This window comes from Drosophila teissieri, chromosome 3R (assembly GCF_016746235.2).
Source record: "Drosophila teissieri strain GT53w chromosome 3R, Prin_Dtei_1.1, whole genome shotgun sequence".
In the NCBI taxonomy this organism is placed as follows: Eukaryota; Metazoa; Arthropoda; class Insecta; order Diptera; family Drosophilidae; genus Drosophila; species Drosophila teissieri.
The window spans coordinates 19,488,822-19,509,458 of NC_053032.1; the positions used below are offsets into that span (position 1 = coordinate 19,488,822).

General features: G+C 51.2%; 1 protein-coding gene across 6 annotated transcripts; it reads left to right on the forward strand.

Annotated features, from left to right (window-relative positions):
• The first annotated feature begins 519 nt into the window (after positions 1-519).
• On the forward strand, positions 520-20,445 carry LOC122619246 (papilin). 6 transcript variants are annotated; one of them, XM_043796049.1, is made up of 18 exons: positions 520-898; positions 9,506-9,566; positions 9,628-9,806; positions 9,924-10,952; positions 11,016-11,319; positions 11,376-14,961; positions 15,029-15,208; positions 15,493-15,663; positions 15,772-16,805; positions 16,864-17,047; positions 17,107-17,301; positions 17,386-17,556; positions 17,824-18,389; positions 18,454-18,604; positions 18,868-19,284; positions 19,399-19,557; positions 19,621-19,737; positions 19,796-20,445. In XM_043796049.1, exons 1-18 carry the CDS (start codon positions 876-878, stop codon positions 19,963-19,965), a joined length of 8,697 nt encoding a protein of 2,898 aa, XP_043651984.1. In that variant the 5' UTR covers positions 520-875; the 3' UTR covers positions 19,966-20,445. The 6 variants fall into 6 exon arrangements, with proteins under 6 accessions (XP_043651984.1, XP_043651987.1, XP_043651985.1 ...); XM_043796052.1 differs by lacking the exon at positions 18,868-19,284; XM_043796050.1 differs by lacking the exon at positions 15,493-15,663.
• Positions 20,446-20,637: the final 192 nt, after the last annotated feature.

The following is a 20,637-nucleotide window of genomic DNA, read 5'->3' on the forward strand; positions in this document are numbered from 1 at the left end:
ACACGTGCAACGCATAAAGATCAGTGCGAGTCGCCGGGGAACCAGTTGTTACAAAGTCGGCAGAAAAAACAGCGAACCCGAGTCGACTTTAGTCTCTAGTGGGGGCCGGTTGGCAAAGGATCACCGATGCAGCGTGCATAAACTAAGTAGATTTATATTGTATACCACAAGAATAAGAAGCCCTAGCGACAAGAATGGGTGCTATGCTATGCCATATAGAGACTCCACTAGAGACCCATTCAATTTGGGAGCGCGAGATTAGAAGGGGCGGAAGCCGTCCTTTGTGGCGCTATCGCTGCAGAACAGAAGCTATGTCTATGACTATAGCTATAACTATAGTGCTTGGGTGCCGCGATTATTGGGCTGCTGCTTCCGATCCGCTGCTCTGCTCTTGCTTTGCTGCGCTCGCCCTGCTGCTTTTGCTTTGCTGCTTTTGCTTTTGCTCTGCTGCGGCTTTTGTGGCACAGAATTAGAGCGATCGCATGCGAGCGACTCGATCAGTTGCTGGCGTGCCGTCAAACCCTGCGGATGTGTGCCGAATCGAGGCGGATACTTCGACTTCGACTTCGACTTTGACTCTTAGGATAGTGCGCGATCGATCGACCGGACCGGATATATCCTGCGGCAATGCGCAGGCGCAAAGTGCCGAGTGGATTCAGATTCTTCAAGTGATTCAACTCTGTGCCAGATAATTAAAACTCAAGTGGTGCTCCACTCAAGTGTTAGCCACTCAGCAGGGACAAGGAACGATACAGAAGGAGAAAAAATTAAATAGATTTATATATATATAAATATATATACATATTCGAGTGGGTGAGAAACGCGAAAAGTGAGGCGACGCTTATTGTGCTGTCCTGCCAGCAAGGAGCCACAAAATGGATTTATCGAGGCGGCTGTGGTAAGCATCCGACAAACATGTATCCATGTATCCCTGTATCCCTGTATCCATATCCATCCGAACGCGACGGATGCGGCACTGCAATCCCTGAAATTGATTCCCTTTGTGTCGCTAGCAAATTACTGTGTCAATTGGAATTTTAATTCCGTTTGAACTACATGGGCAAACACTTGACACGGGTCTCCTCCTCGGCCCGAGTTCTCATCCTCATCCTGCCACCCAGTTGTCCTGCCACATGTGCAGATACGGATGTCGATGTGGGCGTATCCTGGCTACGTGCTCGCTGTGCAACAGGCGGTGCTCCTGTTCCTGTTCCTGCTCCTGTTCCTCGATGTTGACACTGTGCGCGCGACTGCCATTATCCTGGCCAGCATTTTGTTTGCATGCCAAATTACATTGCCAACTTAATTGAAGTTTGTTAATGAAAATTGCAACATTTTTCAAAGCGCTTTCCAAGCCCTCCCTAATGTGCTTCAGTTGGTATTTGTGTGGGTCCTGATTGCTGCTCTTCGTCCTTGGTGCTGCGTCCTGGCAAAAATGTTTCCATTAGCAATTTAGCTCTGGGAGCTATATTAAAAGTTATGGCCTTTGCGAAGGGCATTGCGTATCCTTTTCAAGGGATTCTAAAATAAATTAAATCAATTAGGCGACGTATAGTTCAGCTAATTTGATCGAACAGGGCCAATTCCAATTAAAACCACAATCAATTTCGCTTTTAACATCTTAATTTCCGGCATCACGATCTTACTTCAAACAGCCAGATCGGTGGTTCTCCGCCCACCGGCCCAGAAACTGTGCCATTACCTCACCTGCAACTCATCGACAGCTCTTTCTGTTTCTCCAGCCAATATGTGTGTGTGTTGTATCGACCGCCTCCCCTGGAAAAAGAAACGAAGAAATCAAATCAAATTTTCAAATGGAAATGTAAATATTTATCCCCAAGAGTTGCGTTCGTAGGTGAAGTGCGTGCGCTTTGAAGTGCCCTCTTCCCTGCCCCAAAAAAAAAAGAGGCAGAGAAAACCAGGTGAGATGCTTGGACAGGCCAGCAGATACTTGCAGAGCAACTTGCGGACTTGCGGAGGTCGGTTCAAAGTTGACTCCATGAGTCCATGAGCCCAGCGATCTCACGCACATGCTGGACATCCCCATCCCTATCTTGGCCATAATCTCCACCCGAGGCGGTTCTTCGCTGACCACAAGCGTTGCGTGCGTTTTATTTTTGGCCAGAGTCATAAACTGTAAAGTCCGACACCGTCACATAAAAGCCCAGAAACTTGTTCCTCGGCCAACTGGCCAACTGGCAGTTAGCGCATCCATTCGTCAAGTTCTTTAGAGTTTTTCGCGAAAATTGTGCGTTAGCCACTTGAAAGCGAAAAATCTCAATCTCTCTGTCAACTGCCGGAAAAGGGGAAAAACTATAGATTTCGGCATGAAAATGTGGCCACCACATGACCCATGTTGGCCAGAGTTTGGGGACATGTGGCCGCTAATCGCAATTCACAGGAAATCATATCATAGTTTTTCCTGCCTCAGTTTTTTAGTTGAATTAATGGAAAAGTTCTTGAGAATACATTGCTTGAAAATCTTCTCGAGTAGGGTATCTGATCATTGGGCTGGCCCAAACCCAAAACCCGAGCCCCCAAACGGGTCAACATACCTATGAACATCATTATGTCTGTAGTTTAATGGCACAAACTAAACGTTTTAACGCACTCGGTAAATCAGTAAGCGAGTATCTTGTAGGTTGTATCTCGCCTGTGTGTGGCCATTAAGTGGCCAAAATATACATTACATTAAGCGAAAATCTGTGGCTCGTGACGTCTTTGAACTTGACTCCAGTTGACGTTGTTTGGAGATTTTCTGTTCACTCTTTGGAAGAGTCGAAAAATTCCAACATGCCCCCATTCGTCTTTCTGTGGAAATTAGGATGCTCAGATCTTGTGTACTCAATGAAAATGCCCAATCTAAATATAAGACGCTACCTATGCTGATATATTTTACCCAGCACAGTCAATGTTTGTTATGTTTTAAGTATAATATTCCGCGGAAAACACTAAATTCCGCTGGGCAGCAGGAAAATGGATGCAACAAGAAAAACACGAAGAACACGTACCCCACGTATCTAATTGCCCACACATAGTTGCTGGGCCAAATTGTTTATTGAGTGTGATCTGTGCGAGAGCCGCAAGACGCAACTATAAACAGTATATTTCGAAAATGTATGCTTTTGAAATGAAACACGCAATGGCAGTTGCCTTGAAACTGGGAATATCATGCACACACGCGCTTCGAGTCGAGTGTAAACACTCGAATTGCATAATTGATCCTTAATGGCTATAAATAAATCAGAAATCCCAATGTTGATCTAGAAAAGTGGCTGCTTCTCTGCCGCCAAAGTGTGCAAATTCAGTAAACCAAAATCCAAAATCCCCGCCCGGAAATGTGTATGGATGTGTGTACGAGTATGGATTTCTGCGGAAAATCGAATGATGCGGCAAATAAGCTGCAAATTATGTTCAACAAACGCCCCCCTTGTTGTTGCACTTGCAACTTGCTGCAATCCTGTGGATCAGTGGATGCCTATTCCATGCCTCAGTTGCCTCCCAAGTTCATGGCGGCGATGTTGCACGCTGCATTTGCCACATCTGCTGTGGATGGGGAATGGATGCGGGATGGATGGGGCATCGATGGGATGAGGGATCAGACCCCCAATGGCATGGTTAATGGTTTCGCGACCGATCTGCACAGCGCTTTCCCATGACTTAATGTCTTATGCTTAATTAAGCAAAGGCTGCCGACTGGGTGGCGTTTAATTATTCCAACTCCTCCATCCGAATCAAGTGTGTGGTGTGTGTGAGTGGCAAATAGCTTAAGAGCCATTGTTAATGTTTGCCCTCACACACCAGTAAAGTGGTGTGGTGTGGAGTGGAGTGGAGTATATGAACACACACAATCGGATCGATCGGCTGAGGTCGTCGCTCCCTGGCAACGCGGAAGATAAAAAGGATGCCCCAAAATATGCCGCCGCTGAAATTGCACAGGCAGACGAAAGATACAAAATACTAAATACAGAAAGCAGAATAAAAACGGAGGAGCAACCCATGGCATGACTGCAAAAATATCCAAAAATTGTGCAGATCCAACCAGGAGGCAACCGGCGAACGGCAAACGATGCGTCACATGCAGTAAAATGTGCCTAAAAAGTTCTGTCTGCAGAACCAGAAAGCCAGAAAGCCAGAAAAGTTGGGGCAGCATCAACAAGTGAAATATATGCGCCGCCAGCCAAAAGCCAACCAAAAACAAAAAAGAGCGCAAAAAAACAGGGGGGATATATAAAAACCCATAAAAATGTTTTGGCGGACGACAGGCGACGATCGGTGGTTTGCTGGGTGTTCTTGGGAAACGTGATGCGCATCTTGATGACAGCAAATGAACCGAACTGCAGACCCGACTGATAGCCCTTTTTTCCTGGGGGTCAGGGACGTAGCCCTTTGCCACTTCCGATGCTCTGGATGTTTAATAAATACCTCCATAGGAGACTGCAAGACGTAAGGAACCCGCTGACAAGTACTGGTACTGAAACGATGAGCTAAGCCGTAATTGCGCTATAAATCAACGTCTGCTCCACATTTTATGCGTCAGGTAGTCGTGCTGCCACTGGCCGACATGGTAGCATTTTAGCCAAGTCGATTTGAAGGCTATTGTAAATAACTGAAATTGGGAGTTGCTCATTGTTTATTTTCGACTTCCAGCAGCAAACAGGCTGTTGAAATTCGGACAGATATTTCTATTTAGCATAAGTAATGGGCAATTCCATTGCTTGAGCAGTATGAACCGAATGCGCAGGAATGATCTGACATAACTAAAAATTCTATAAAAAGTAGCCTTCCCAAAATAGCTGCGGTTTGCCTAAGAATTCCAGCATTTATTTACTTTTCCCTTAGTTTATTAGTTCCACGCTAATTAAGTGCTGAAATATGCCAGCTCATTTGGCATCCTGTGAGCAGCATTTCCACTTTTTTTACTTTATCGCAAGTCGGCGCTAAAATGTTTACACAGAGGCCTGATTAATAATCCCCCACTGGGCGAGGTGGGTTCAAAGTTCGAGGAGGTGCAAAAGTGTATGTTTCCCCAGAAACTATTTCCCCTGTTTCCCATTTCGAGTGCTATTAGCCATAAGTGAAGTCAAGCAGCTTGTTGCAATCTCCAGTCGAATGAGTTGGACAAATAGAAAATTGCGAATGCTCGTGGGGCTTGGTGGAGGTGGAGATGGTGATGTGGGGCTGTGGAGTTGTGGGGCTGTGAGGATGGGAAGTCGCGACAGCGGCATTATGATGCCTCTAATTAGCTGCACAGCGCTGTTGATTCTCCGGAGGAGGCCGCTTCTGGTGGCTCCCGCGACATGGTCGTAAAGATTTGTTTGCCCGTCGAACATTTGGCCGGCGCCGTTGACAGCGAGGGAAATTTATGGGTCAGTAAGTTGGCCAAGTGAAACGCATAGTGAAATCTCTTTCCCTTTTTCTCGCGCCCAGACTCGGTAAACTGGGCTTAAATGCGCATTCTGTTTGCTCATTTGCTCTGCTCATTTGGCCAAATGCGTGGCAAATATTTCATTAGGCATTTGGGCAAACTTTGTTGTGCCTCTCCTCAGCCCCCAACAATCCACAGTCAACATTCAACGTTTGCTGCTTGCTGCTTGCTGCAACATTGTGGCAGTGCAGCACTGAATTTGCCAAAATGTTGCATAATCTCTGTGCATTTTGCAAACACTTGAGGGCAAAGGCGTATGTTTATTATTTTCACTACTCAATTAAGTTAAATTAATTTCAAAATTGATAATTGCTCGGCCAGGCTGAGTGCTGTGTGCTGTGTGCCAGTGTTTGGCTCTGCCAGTCAAAATGGCAGCAGCACAACTGCAACTGGGGCTTCCATTCCCCGCCAGAGCCGAGCATGTCGCTCCGTCTCCAGCTCCATCTGCAGTTCCAGCTCCATCTCCACTGTATCTCTGTGTGCGTTGCTTTATGCAAATGCAATTAAAATTTCAACAATGCAAACATTTACTTCCGTTGCAACAAATGTCGTCGCTCCACCAGCCCCTCTGCCCGCCTCTTCTTCATGGAGACATCATCATCATCGTCATCATGGGAGCTTCGGCTGCAGCAGGAGCACCATCATCGCACACACCTGGCCACACACCTCAGCCACAATTTGGCGCTTTGCATTAGAGTCTGCTTGTCTTGTGATAATTGTATGACTATGTAATTGTATTTGAACAAACGGGTGTCACACACTCGCACGCATCCTTCCGCCTAATGAGGTGGATCGCCGTGCAATAATTGCTGCCTGGTATTTTGCGGCCAAATAAAACGCACTAACGAAGCTGATTAGGATTCACTGCCTGGATCAATCTTGGATGGCTGAAAGGGCAACGCATTCCAAATAGAATGTATCTTGTTATTCCTATTCCCATGTACTATAGAAGTATTCTCTCTGTGTAGGAGGCGGGTGCACTTATGCGCATTTTGTTGCGTTGCCTGCAATTAAATCAGTTGCCTGCAACATCGAATTCCTTTCGTTCCTCGCAATCAACATAAAAAAGCGAAAAAGGGGCCAGCAGAAGTCAAACGGTTGCAGCTGGGCGAACCGGGGCCATGGGCATTCCATCTTCATCAAAGGGCCCCGGGATCTGTAGAGGCTGGCAGCTGCGGCATTGGAATCCTCGTGGATGCAGCTCGCATATTGCATGCCCCACCGCCAATTGATTAACTCCAGCTACTTGCTTCCCCGATCAATTGGCATGGGAGCGTGGCTCCAAGAATCGAATCTAGTGGGTGGTTGCGATTGAAGTGCGGGAAATTCTACTAACTCGACCTCGCGGATGAGTCATGTAAACAAATCCAACGTCAGTTCTCGATGGTCAGGTGTGAAAACTGGCCGAACTTTATGGTTGTTTTTGCGGCAATTGTTTGGTTTTCCACTTGCTACACATTTTTCCAAATTTAGATTAATTCAGTTGGCCCAGAATTAGCCGTAATTTGTTGTCGATCTTCAGTTTGGCGGCTAAGTGCCACTGATAATGTTGTTCTTACGGCTCATTAGCAGGCGCTTTATTTACGATCGTCATTGCAACATTTTACATGAAAACATATCTTTTTGGAGTACCTACATTCTTGAAATGCCCTTTCACTGAAACGAAAAGTGTATCTCAGTATGTCAGTTCTTGAAAGTATCAATCTGCTCCTCTAGGATGTTCCTTCATACTATCAATATGAAAAATAAATATATTTCTTCGAGTGTGCTACGCATTCTATGCCACAATGCACTTGTTGCGTGGCAGGCATTTGAAAGCAATTACACGATCGTGAATATATCTCTGGCATGGATGCGGAGTGAATATCTTTTAGCTACTCGGTCTGGAGAGAGCGTACGACTACTATATCTGTATCTGTGGCCTGGATTTGCATCCATGCTGCAGTTGTTCAAGTTGACTGATAATGGCTGCAATTGTGTAGCTGAAAAGGGAGCATTTCCCTGCACTCTCACTGCATTTATGCAGTGATTGCCAGCCAGAGCCCCTTAAAGAAATATTATCACCGCTTAGAGAGCCGCTATCCGAAGCCCAAATGCCTTTGTAATGCGGCGCACAATGAACAATGGACTGCTATTGTGGGACTGCTATTCTGGCCAGAAAGCTGCAAGGCCAGAAAGGCCAGAAAGGCATTGCGACCCGATAATTGGCCCTCTTAGAGGCGCAGCTTTGATCTAGTCTGCCAACTAAATCCTGGTCACCACACTAAATGGGGTCAGGGATTGGATGGAGGCCCACCAACCGACACATTAATCTGATACATACGAGTATAGTACAGCGCATTTGTGTAAAGTTCCCGCCCACGAAAACTTAACATTTCCTGCAGACTTATTTGACATTTCTGTGGCGGCATTGCGGTGGTTCACATGACATGTGTAACTTATTTGACGATTGGGCCAACTGTTTGTGCTAGTGTCACGTGGCATCCGCCGCATGTGGCAATAACAATGTTATTCCCATTCCCACTCCCATTTCCATTCACTCAACCGACAAACAAAAAATCTGGGGTCCGAGGATTTTGCGTAATCAGCAGACGCGTTTGAAATCGAAATCGAGAAGTGCGCTCTTGCGGTTTTTGCCAGCTCATCGGTTTCCTTGGCACTGCCCAATTAATGGAGTTGGTCCTGGAGTTCCCTGGTCGTGGTCGTGGTCCTGGTTTGGCGGGTATCTTAGTGTCCTGTTCGCATGACGCAATGGCTGAGAAGGAGGCGACTGGGCGACTGGGAGACGCCGCCCCTGCTCAATGGACTGTGAAATGTGTGCCGTTGTCGGTTTGCCATTTGCCTTCCGTTGTCCTTGCCAAAGCAATAGGTGTCCTGGCATTGGTTTCAAAAGGGAAATGCGCTCAAATTGCATTAAAATGCCAACACAGAAGCATAAAAATTATGGCCACACTTGGCGCCCAGCCCTCTGCTGCTCTCGGCTGTCATAAGCAGCACGCCTGCTGCGGCAGGACCCCCAGAATCCAAGGACCCATAGACCACGGCATGTCCTTCGAAGCCAGGAGGACTGGAGGCCAGGAGACGCGGAGGCAAGGAGGCAAGGAGGCGAGCGCCATCAGTCGGAGGCGTCCAAGCGTAACAAACCGAGCGGCTCCCCGCACGCAGCAGCGTCAGAAATTAAATTGGCAAGCCCCCAACAAGAAAGCGCGGGGATGCAGTGCAGCAAACGTTGCCTGCAACATTGAACGCCTTTGACATATTCACGCAACTTGTCCTCGGGGCGCAGCGACATCCGACATCCTCCTCCGTGGACCAACTTCCCCAAAGAAGTCAGATTCGGCGGCGTCGAATTGTCTGCGGCATAATCGTATATTCTCCCTGGCTTCGGTACTTATTATTTGCTTGGTTCTGCGCTTCCTTGCTGCTGCTTTTCGTTTTGGCAAATCGGCAGGAAGCCCTGCTAAATTATGTCTTGTTTATGTGGCATTGCATATTTATGGTCCGTGCGCGCGGCGCATAATAAAAAAATGTTACCGAAGAAATTGCAAATTTTACTTGACCAAGTCCCATTCTTTTCGCCATCCGATGGGTGGGGGGCAATCCACCGACAATCCACCAACAATCCACCGACGACCATCCCGCCACAGATTTAGCCGCAAAAACAAGTTCAATGTTTGCTTGCTCTGGCCAGTGAGCATAAACAAGTTCATCATGTTGTCGCCGCGAAGCCCCACAAAAGTTTGTTTGTGCCCCTTCGCTGGACGCGGACCCATGTCTTTGAGAAAGTCCCAGTCCAAGTTGGTTGCTCCCCCGCCAGCCAGCCAGTCAGCCAGTCAGCCAGCAAGCCAGCCAGGCAGAGTGAGCCACCCAGCCTGTTGCTCCTCTAATGAGTCTGAGCACTCGTGTGTCCACAGGCATGCGGCGGAGTCAGCGTCAACAAATACATGGCTATGCGAGTGTATGTGCAACAAGTCAACACGTGACTTCGGTCCCATGATTTTAATGAATGGCCGAGTTGGGCGAGGTTATGTCTGGGTGGCGTTTAATTAAATTGCCTTCTCCGCTCTCCACTTGCAGCTCAACTGCCTTGGTAGCATTCATTGTTCTGGCCGGCATCCATGATTCCCATAGCAGATTCGTAAGTATGCCGCGTAGATCCTGATGGGACCCACGGCTAATCCACCGAGTCCTTTTTCCAGCCTGGACTCAGACAAAAAAGACAATATGGGGCGAACATGTACCTACCGGAGAGCTCGGTGACGCCCGGCGGCGAGGGCAGCGATCCCGATGAGTGGACACCCTGGAGCTCACCCTCGGACTGTTCCAGGACCTGCGGCGGTGGCGTGTCCTACCAGACTCGGGAGTGCCTGCGAAGAGAGTGAGTAGACAAGACCCATCGTAAGAGAAACCAACACATGGCCTTATGTTATAATAGAATAGAGATAGAGACCTAGCATATATTAAGTACCTTCTTGACCCCTCATCCCTTCCACAGTGGTCGTGGCGAGGCAGTGTGCAGCGGAGGCAGTCGGCGTTACTTCTCCTGCAACACCCAAGACTGTCCGGAGGAGGAGTCCGACTTCCGGGCGCAGCAGTGCTCCCGCTTCGACAGACAGAACTTCGATGGAGTCTTCTACGAGTGGGTGCCGTACACGAATGCGCCCAATCCCTGCGAGCTGAACTGCATGCCCAAGGGCGAGCGCTTCTACTTCCGCCAGCGGGAGAAGGTGGTGGACGGAACCCGCTGCAATGACAAGGACCTCGATGTGTGCGTGAACGGCGAGTGCATGCCGGTGGGCTGTGACATGATGCTGGGCAGCGATGCCAAGGAGGACAAGTGCCGCAAGTGTGGCGGTGATGGCAGCACCTGCAAGACCATTCGCAACACCATCAACACCAAGGACCTGGCTCCCGGCTACAATGACCTGCTGCTTCTCCCGGAGGGAGCCACCAACATTCGCATCGAGGAGACGGTGCCCTCCAGCAATTACCTGGCCTGCCGGAACCACAGTGGACACTACTACCTGAACGGCGATTGGCGCATCGACTTCCCACGCCCCATGTTCTTCGCGAGCTCGTGGTGGAACTACGAACGCAAGCCCATGGGCTTCGCCGCTCCCGACCAACTGACCTGCAGCGGTCCCATCTCGGAGAGCCTCTTCATAGTTATGCTGGTGCAGGAGAAGAACATCAGCCTCGACTACGAGTACAGCATTCCGGAGAGCCTTAGTCACTCGCAGCAGGATACGCACACGTGGACGCATCATCAGTTTAATGACTGCAGCGCTTCCTGCGGCGGTGGCACTCAGAGTCGAAAGGTCACTTGCAACAACCGCATCACCTTGGCGGAAGTCAACCCTGCGCTGTGCGACGAAAAGTCCAAGCCAGCGGAGGAACAGGCCTGCGGCACGGAACCGTGTGCACCACACTGGGTGGAGGGAGAGTGGTCCAAGTGCTCCAAGGGCTGCGGGTCCGATGGCTTCCAAAACAGGAGCATCACCTGCGAGCGAATCTCCTCTTCGGGGTAAGTCCTTCTTGAACTACGATATATATATATTTTACAATAACATGGTGCTTTTCAATTTAGCGAGCATACCGTTGAAGAAGATGCCGTGTGCCTGAAGGAGGTGGGCAACAAGCCGGCCACCAAAGAGGAATGCAACCGCGATGTCAAGAACTGCCCCAAATATCATCTGGGACCTTGGACGCCATGTGATAAGCTGTGCGGCGACGGAAAGCAGACGCGAAAGGTGACCTGCTTCATCGAGGAGAACGGACACAAACGAGTCCTTCCCGAAGAAGATTGCGTGGAGGAGAAGCCGGAGACGGAGAAGTCCTGCCTCCTGACGCCTTGTGAGGGAGTTGACTGGATAATCTCCCAATGGAGCGGTGTAAGTATTGTGCATACCTGTACTGTCATAAAATACTGAGTTCCTGTGTTTTGTAGTGCAATGCATGTGGTCAGAATACCGAAACACGTACCGCCATCTGCGGCAACAAGGAAGGTAAGGTGTATCCGGACCAGTTTTGTGAACCAGAGGTACCCACTCTATCGCGGTCGTGCAAGTCGCCCAAGTGCGAGGCGCAGTGGTTCTCCTCGGAGTGGAGCAAGTGCTCTGCTCCTTGCGGAAAAGGTGTCAAATCTCGCATTGTCATTTGCGGGGAGTTCGATGGCAAGACGGTGACTCCAGCAGATGATGACTCAAAGTGCAACAAGGAAACGAAGCCGGAATCAGAACAGGAATGCGAGGGCGAGGAGAAGGTTTGCCCCGGCGAGTGGTTCACTGGACCTTGGGGCAAGTGCAGCAAGCCCTGCGGCGGAGGAGAACGAGTCCGTGAGGTCCTGTGCCTTTCAAATGGAACCAAGTCGGTTAATTGCGATGAAGAAAAGGTCGAACCTTTATCTGAAAAGTGTAATGCAGAGGCCTGCACTGAGGATGAGATACTACCGCTGACAAGTACTGATAAGCCCATCGAGGATGACGAGGAGGATTGCGATGAAGATGGCATTGAGTTGATCAGCGATGGGTTGTCAGACGATGAAAAGAGCGAAGATGTGATCGACTTGGAAGGAACTCCAAGTAGTGAAACTACACCCGAGGCAGAAGAACTTATGCAAAGTGACAGCCCGACACCCTACGACGAGTCTGAATCGACTGGAACCACATTTGAGGGATCGGGATACGATTCGGAATCAACCACCGACAGCGGCATTTCCACAGAAGGAAGCGGTGATGACGAGGAAACCTCTGAGGCATCCACTGATTTGTCTAGCTCCACGGATTCCGACTCCACCTCCAGTGACTCCACTTCCAGCGACTCCAGCTCCAGTATTTCCAGCGATGCAACTTCTGAAGCACCGGCATCCTCAGTTTCCGATTCAAGCGACTCCACAGACTCATCCACAGAACCCACTGGTGTGTCTGACGACTCCACTGATGTCCCGAGCTCATCAGACGCCTCCGTCTCGGAGTCGACCGATGTCTCAAGCGCCTCCGATTCTACAGACTCCACCAATGCTTCCGATTCAACTCCTGAAGGCTCCACGGAAGCCTCTAGTTCAACAGATGACTCCACGGACTCTTCGGACAATTCATCAAACGTTAATGAGTCAACCACAGAGGCTTCGTCCTCAGCCTCATCTGATTCTAGTGACAGTACCGAGGGATCCACTGATGGCGTGTCCAGCACTACGGAGAACTCATCAGACAGTACTTCTGATGCCACTTCAGACTCAACAGCATCTTCAGATTCTACGGACTCTACTTCCGATCAGACAACTGAAACTACTCCTGAATCATCGACTGATTCAACAGAATCTTCTACCCTGGACGCATCCTCCACCACAGACGCCTCCTCGAGCAGCGAATCGGCATCGGAAAGCACAACAGATGGTTCTTCTTCCACTTCCAACTCGGATGCAACCGAAACCACCGGACTGTCCAGTGATGGATCAACCACAGATGCAACTACAGTTGCTTCTGACAGCAGTGACGACACCACTGATGGATCAACTGATGAATCCACTGATGGTTCCTCTAATGCCTCTACTGATGGCTCTACTGAGGGCGCAAGTGAGGACACCACATTGTCCACCGAATCCTCTGGACCAACCGAAAGCACTGAAGCTAATGCCAGTGATGGATCGACCACCGAGGGAAGTACGGTCGAGGACCTGTCCAGTTCCACAAGCTCGGATGTTACATCTGATTCTACCAACACAGACTCCTCATCTTCCACTGAAGTATCTGGTTCCACAGATGCATCCTCTTCCACAGATGGTTCCTCAACCGATGCTTCCTCCACTGATGCTTCCTCTACAGATGCTACTGAATCCACGGATAGTACTGTTAGTGGAGGAACCAGCGACACTACCGAAAGTGGTCCAACAGAGGAAAGCACTACTGAAGGCTCCACTGAAAGCACAACCGAAGGATCTACATACAGCACCCAGTCCACAGATCTGGACAGCACCACCAGTGATATCTGGAGCACCAGTGATAAGGATGACGAATCGGAGAGCAGTACTCCATACTCCTTCGATTCCGAAGTTACCAAGAGCAAGCCTCGTAAATGTAAACCGAAGAAGAGTACCTGCGCTAAGTCGGAGTACGGTTGCTGTCCGGATGGAAAGTCCACTCCGAAGGGACCATTTGACGAGGGCTGCCCCATTGCCAAGACCTGTGCGGATACAAAGTACGGTTGTTGCTTGGACGGAGTGTCTCCGGCTAAGGGCAAGAACCACAAGGGATGTCCCAAGTCTCAGTGTGCTGAGACTCTCTTTGGCTGCTGTCCCGATAAATTTACCGCCGCCGATGGTGAGAACGATGAGGGATGTCCAGAGACCACCACTGTACCGCCCACTACGACCACAGAGGAGTCCCAGCCAGAGACAACAACTGAGATTGAAGGATCAGGCCAAGACTCGACGACATCTGAGCCAGAAGTCAAGAAGTCCTGCTCCTTCTCCGAATTCGGTTGCTGTCCCGATGCGGAAACTGCCGCCAAGGGTCCTGATTTCGAGGGTTGCGGCGTTGCGGCACCAGCTCCCAAGGGCTGCGGAGAGTCCGCAAACGGTTGCTGTCCGGATGGTCAAACACCTGCCAGCGGTCCGAATGGCGAAGGCTGCCCTGGATGCACACGTGAACGCTTTGGATGTTGTCCGGATTCCCAGACCGCGGCTCATGGTCCCAACAAGGAAGGCTGCTGCTTGGACACCGAGTTTGGCTGCTGTCCCGACAACATCTTGGCCGCCCGTGGTCCCAACAACGAGGGCTGCGAGTGCCACTACACTCCCTATGGTTGCTGCCCCGACAACAAGTCGGCCGCAACTGGCTACAACCAGGAGGGATGCGCCTGCGAGACAACCCAGCATGGCTGCTGTCCCGACAAGATCACTGTCGCCAAGGGACCCAAGCACGAGGGCTGCCCGTGCGAGACCACACAGTTCGGATGCTGTCCGGACGGGCTCACCTTCGCCAAGGGACCGCACCACCACGGCTGCCACTGCACCCAGACGGAGTACAAGTGCTGCGACGACGAGAAGACCCCGGCCAAGGGCCCCAACGGCGAGGGCTGCTCCTGTGTGGAGAGCAAGTTCGGCTGCTGTCCCGATGGAGTCACCAAGGCGACGGACGAGAAGTTCGGCGGATGCGAGAATGTCCAGGAGCCACCGCAGAAGGCCTGCGGCCTGCCCAAGGAGACCGGCACCTGCAACAACTACAGCGTCAAGTACTACTTCGATACCTCCTACGGAGGATGCGCTCGCTTCTGGTACGGTGGCTGCGATGGCAACGACAACCGCTTCGAGAGCGAGGCCGAGTGCAAGGACACCTGCCAGGAGTACACCGGCAAGCACGTGTGCCTGCTGCCCAAGAGCGCAGGTCCCTGCACTGGCTTCACCAAGAAATGGTACTTCGATGTCGACCGCAACCGCTGCGAGGAGTTCCAATACGGCGGATGCTACGGCACCAATAACCGCTTCGATAGCTTGGAACAGTGCCAGGGCACTTGTGCTGCCAGTGAGAATCTGCGTAAGTCTGGATCTACTCGTATTCCTTCTTCAACGATGCTACGATCATCGGCATTCTCCCATTGCAGCTACCTGTGAACAACCCGTGGAGAGCGGACCATGTGCCGGCAACTTCGAGCGTTGGTACTACGACAACGAGACCGACATCTGCCGACCCTTCACCTATGGCGGATGCAAGGGCAACAGGAACAACTATCCCACGGAACATGCCTGCAGCTACAACTGCCGCCAGCCCGGCGTGCTTAAAGGTTTGAGATCTGATTTAGTATGTGGCGGTGCCTTGAGTTGGGTAATGGGCTTAGTTGTATGCCATTTTATGCTTGGGTTAATGAGTTATTTTAAGCCTAAACCTTCTGATTTCTCCTGGCTAACGGTATGTTCTTCCCAAACTTTCCTTCTCCCCCAAAAAACTGCTTGGTTACTTTATTGTATGTGCATGATTGCTTGTTACTTGCTATGCCGACCTTCCGAATCTGCACCCGCATCCGAATCTCCTCCTGCACCAAACACCTCCACCATCCCACAACCCCAGACCGCTGTGCGCTTCCTAAGCAAACCGGTGATTGCAGTGAAAAGCTGGCCAAGTGGCACTTCTCCGAGAACGAGAAGCGCTGCGTGCCCTTCTACTACACGGGTTGTGGTGGCAACAAGAACAACTTCCCGACCCTGGAGTCCTGCGAGGACCACTGCCCCCGTCAAGTTGGTAAGCTTTAAATGTTGCCTGCTCCGGAGGCTGCTTTCAATGTGTTCCTGTTTTCTGCCACCCAAACCCCTGCCCTACTGACACTCTACCAATCCCTTACCCAACTAGCCAAGGACATCTGCGAGATTCCGGCCGAGGTGGGCGAGTGTGCCAACTACGTCACCAGCTGGTACTACGACACCCAGGATCAGGCCTGTCGCCAGTTCTACTACGGCGGCTGTGGCGGCAACGAGAACCGCTTCCCCACCGAGGAGTCCTGCTTGGCACGTTGCGACCGCAAGCCCGAACCCACAACCACCACCCCCGCCCCCAGGGCCCAGAACGTCTGTGATGAGGAACCCGCTCCAGGGGAATGTAGTGACTGGGTGCTCAAGTGGCACTTTGATCGGAAGGTTGGCTCTTGCCGTCAGTTCTACTATGGCAACTGTGGCGGCAATGGCAATCGTTTCGAGACAGAGAACGATTGTCAGCAGCGTTGTCTTAGACAGCAGCCTCCTGCCCCGACTCCTGCACGAGCACCAGCTCCAACCAGGCAGCCAGAGGCAGCTCCTGCTACTGCCGCTCAGTGCAGTCAGCCTGCTGATCCCGGACAGTGCGATCAATGGGCGCTCCAATGGAACTTCAACGAGTCCGAGGGTCGCTGTCAGTCGTTCTACTACGGAGGCTGTGGCGGCAATGATAACCGCTTTGCCAGCGAGGAGGAGTGCTCCGCTCGCTGCTCGCCCAACATAGACACCCGAATCGGTGCCGATCCCGTGGAGCACGACACGTCCAAGTGCTTCCTGGCCTACGAGCCGGGTAACTGCTTCGACAACGTGACCCGCTGGTACTACAACATTGAGGAGGGACTCTGCGACGAGTTCGTCTACACGGGCTGCGGTGGCAACGACAACAACTATGCCACCGAGGAGGAGTGCCAGAACGAGTGCAACGACGCCCAGACCACCTGTGCCCTGCCTCCTGTCCGAGGACGTTGCAATGACCTCTCCCGACGCTGGTACTTCGACGAGCGAAGCGGTGGATGCCACGAGTTCGAGTTCACCGGATGCCGCGGTAATCGCAACAACTTTGTGTCGGAGAGCGACTGCCTGAGCTTCTGCCGCCCAGAAGCAGGTGAACCTGCTGTGGAGCCTCCAGCGCCGGTAGGATTGTTCTCCTTTCGCTATTTTTATTGTGTTTTTATTGTAACATCTCCTTCAGATCTACTCCGTGTGCAGCGAGCCCGCGGAGGCGGGCGAATGCGACAACCGCACCACCGCGTGGTTCTACGACAACGAGAACATGGCCTGCACGGCCTTCACCTACACGGGATGCGGAGGCAATGGAAACCGGTTCGAGACCCGCGATCAGTGCGAACGGCAGTGCGGCGAGTTCAAGGGAGTGGGTAAGTTTGGGGCAGCCGGGCTGGGTACTTGTTTCAGATGCTATAATCTCTTGTGTCAGACGTTTGCAATGAACCGGTGACCACGGGTCCGTGCACCGACTGGCAGACGAAGTACTACTTCAACGTAGGCAGCCAGGCTTGCGAACCATTCACTTACGGTGGATGCGATGGCACTGGCAACCGTTTCAGCGATTTGTTCGAGTGCCAGACGGTTTGCCTGGCCGGTCGTGAACCGAGTGTGGGCTCGGATAAAGGTAACATATACAGAGCGGGCGGGTCTCGACCAGGGGGTCACCATGGAGTCGCTGGGCTAACTGGTTCTTCTCTTGCGTAAGTAGAAATCTGCCTGCTGCCGGTGGCGACGGGCCGCTGCAATGGACCTTCGGTGCACGAGCGCCGTTGGTACTACGACGACGCTGTAGGAAACTGTGTGTCCTTCATTTATGCCGGCTGCTCCGGCAACCAGAACAACTTCCGATCCTACGAGGCATGCACGAACCAATGCCGACGTAAGCCCCACCTCCAGCCACTTATGCACCACAAAGCTCTGTGCACCACAGAGCTCACTGCACCACAAACAGCACCCACCCACCCACAAATGCACCTTGCAATCTGCCCACACCCAAATCGCTTGCTCTTGTAGAAACTTTGAAGTAGCATCTGTAGTAGTTGCGTTAGTGCACCTTCACTAGACTTAAGACTGCACGGGTTCTGGGGAATGGAGTGTCTCGCTTTCCTAGCTTTCCTGGCTGATTCGCAATCCCCTTCTCTTGCAGCGGAACCAAACAAGCAGGACAACGAAATTGGACAAAGCCCGTGCGACACCTTCGATGCCGAGTGCCAGGAGCTTCGCTGTCCGTACGGCGTTCGCCGTGTGGCTGCCCGATCCCAGCCGGAGTGCACGCAGTGCATCTGCGAGAATCCGTGCGACGGCTACAGCTGCCCGGAGGGCCAGCAGTGCGTCGTCGATGTGGCCAGTTCCGACGATCGCCAGTTTGCTCCAGTGTGTCGCGATATATATAAGCCAGGAGAGTGCCCGGCTCTGTCGGCCAATGCCAGTGGATGTGCCCGCGAGTGCTACACCGATGCGGACTGTCGCGGAGACAACAAGTGCTGCAGCGACGGCTGCGGTCAGTTGTGTGTGCATCCCGCTCGTCCCACTCAGCCGCCCAGGACTCAGGCTCCAGTGGTCGCCTATCCGGGCGATATCAGAGCCGCTCTGGAACCCAAGGAGGCGCATGAGCTGGATGTCCAGACTGCCATTGGCGGCATAGCTGTGCTGCGCTGCTTCGCCACTGGCAATCCCGCTCCGAATATCACCTGGTCGCTCAAGAACTTGGTGGTAAGCTATTGGCGGGTTCTTTTTCTTCTAGTCTGCCTGAAATGCATTACTGTGCTCTTTGCAGATCAACACGAACCAGGGACGATATGTGCTGACCGCCAACGGTGATCTGACCATTGTCCAGGTGCGTCAAACCGACGATGGCACCTACGTCTGCGTGGCCAGCAATGGTTTGGGAGAACCCGTGCGCCGCGAGGTCGCCCTCCAGGTTACAGGTGCGTCCTTTTCAATTATCCTATTATCCTTGCTGAGTGGTATGAATGTTGAGATCTTGACTTAGTCCACCGTTTATAAAGACCTAAGTAGGAAATGAATGAATGAATACCCTGTTGAGGGATTACCGACTATGCTATTGCTACTAGCTACTGATTATTTATACGCTTTGGTGATGGCTACGTAACTAACTGCTTTATATTGAACACTTTGCGCATGTTGCCTGCTTTTCCGTAATTGCTTGCTTGATACCTGGTGGCGGTAGAACCCGTAAACCAGCCCGCCTATATCTACGGAGACAAGAACGTTACCCAAATCGTGGAGTTGAACCGCCCGGCGGTGATCCGCTGTCCGGCCGGTGGCTTCCCGGTGCCGCATGTCAGCTGGTGGCGCAACGGACACTTGTTTGGCCTCGATAATGGCTTGATGCAACGCGACTTCTCGCTGGTCTTCAACTCGATCCAGTTGTCGGACCTTGGCCTCTACACCTGCGAGGTGTACAACCAAAGGCGTCCGGTTTCGTTGCGCGTCACCCTGAAGGCGGTGGGTCCCGTCCGCCCACTGAATGCCGCGGAGGAGCAGTACATGCAGTATGTGCTCAGCCCGGCCACCCGTCCGGTGACCCAGCGACCCAGCTATCCCTACCGACCCACCCGACCGGCCTATGTGCCAGAGCCCACAGGTGAGTACAGCACCTTTGCATGTTTCCGCTGGCCTGGCATGGTGTTGGATGTTTTTGTTGATTCGGAATGTTTTGGTATCCGGGAAACTAATCGCTTCTTTAAATGACTCACAGTTAATGTCCATGCCGTGTTGGCGCTGGAGCCGAAGAACAGCTACACCCCAGGATCCACCATTGTCATGAGCTGCTCCGTGCAGGGCTATCCAGAACCGAATGTCACCTGGACCAAGGACGACGTGCCTCTCTACAACAACGAGCGGGTTCAAATTACATGTAAGCTGGAACTTGCAGCATAGTAACTTGATCCATTGAAATGGAAATCTTTTGTAACCACAGACCAACCACATCGCCTGGTGCTGAATGATGTCACACCCTCGGATTCGGGCAAGTACACTTGCCGGGCCAGCAATGCGTACACCTACGCCAATGGAGAAGCCAATGTGTCCATTCAATGTGAGTTTGGGGTCTTAAGATCGTAGTCTTGGGGATACTAATGTGGCTATATTTGCAGCTGTGGTACCTGTGTCGCCCGAGTGCGTTGACAATCCGTACTTCGCCAACTGCAAGCTGATCGTCCAGGGCAGATACTGTTCCAATCCGTACTACACCAAGTTCTGCTGCCGATCCTGCACGTTGGCTGGCCAGGTGGCCACGCCTTCTCTCCATCCCAATGCGGTGTAATTCGACACAGAGAGGAGTAATTTTGTTTAGTTTTCGGATTGAATTGAGTTTAAACGCACCACACAAGAATAATTGGATCGACATTCGCGGACATCCCCCATCATCCAAAAGCAGAGAGACCAAAAAGCCAATCGTTGCTTAGCCATAGCCACCATATATATATATCTCTATATATATTTATATGCATATATATAGCCTACCGATCAAGAACGAACGAACTTCTATTGTAGTATTTTACTCTCTTCCAGGACAAAAGCAAATAGTATTAGTGTTTTTATGTTTGTGTTCCTATTTATTCTTGATAACGAGTAACCTTAAATTCAATCGAGGAAAGAAAAGCGGCTAAAACGAATTTGCCTTCTACTTTTTAGTTTCTACGACATTTCTGTGCAACGAGTAAAGCATTTAAGCCTAAAAAACCAATAATTGTAAATAAATTAAAACTACATAATAAAGAGTGCATATGTATAAAAGATTCAATTCGGGGGATGACCCACGATTTGAAAATGCCACCCCGTCTGGCAACGCTTTTCCGGCCAAGGGGTTATTGATTTTCCCCAGTTTTCCCACCAGCAGCTGTTCGTGGAGCCTGCGCTCTGCGTTCTGGGGTTGATTGGAGTTCTGGAGTCGTGCAGAGGAAGACAATAAAATTTGTTTGTGTTGTCATCGCGT

Coding starts and splice junctions, on each gene's coding strand:
- LOC122619246 (XM_043796049.1), top strand. CDS start 876: ATGGATTTATCGAGGCGGCTGTG. Junction 18,390..18,453: donor GGTCGCTCAAGAACTTGGTG/GTAAGCTATTGG, acceptor TGCTCTTTGCAG/ATCAACACGAACCAGGGACG. Junction 19,285..19,398: donor CTATGTGCCAGAGCCCACAG/GTGAGTACAGCA, acceptor AATGACTCACAG/TTAATGTCCATGCCGTGTTG.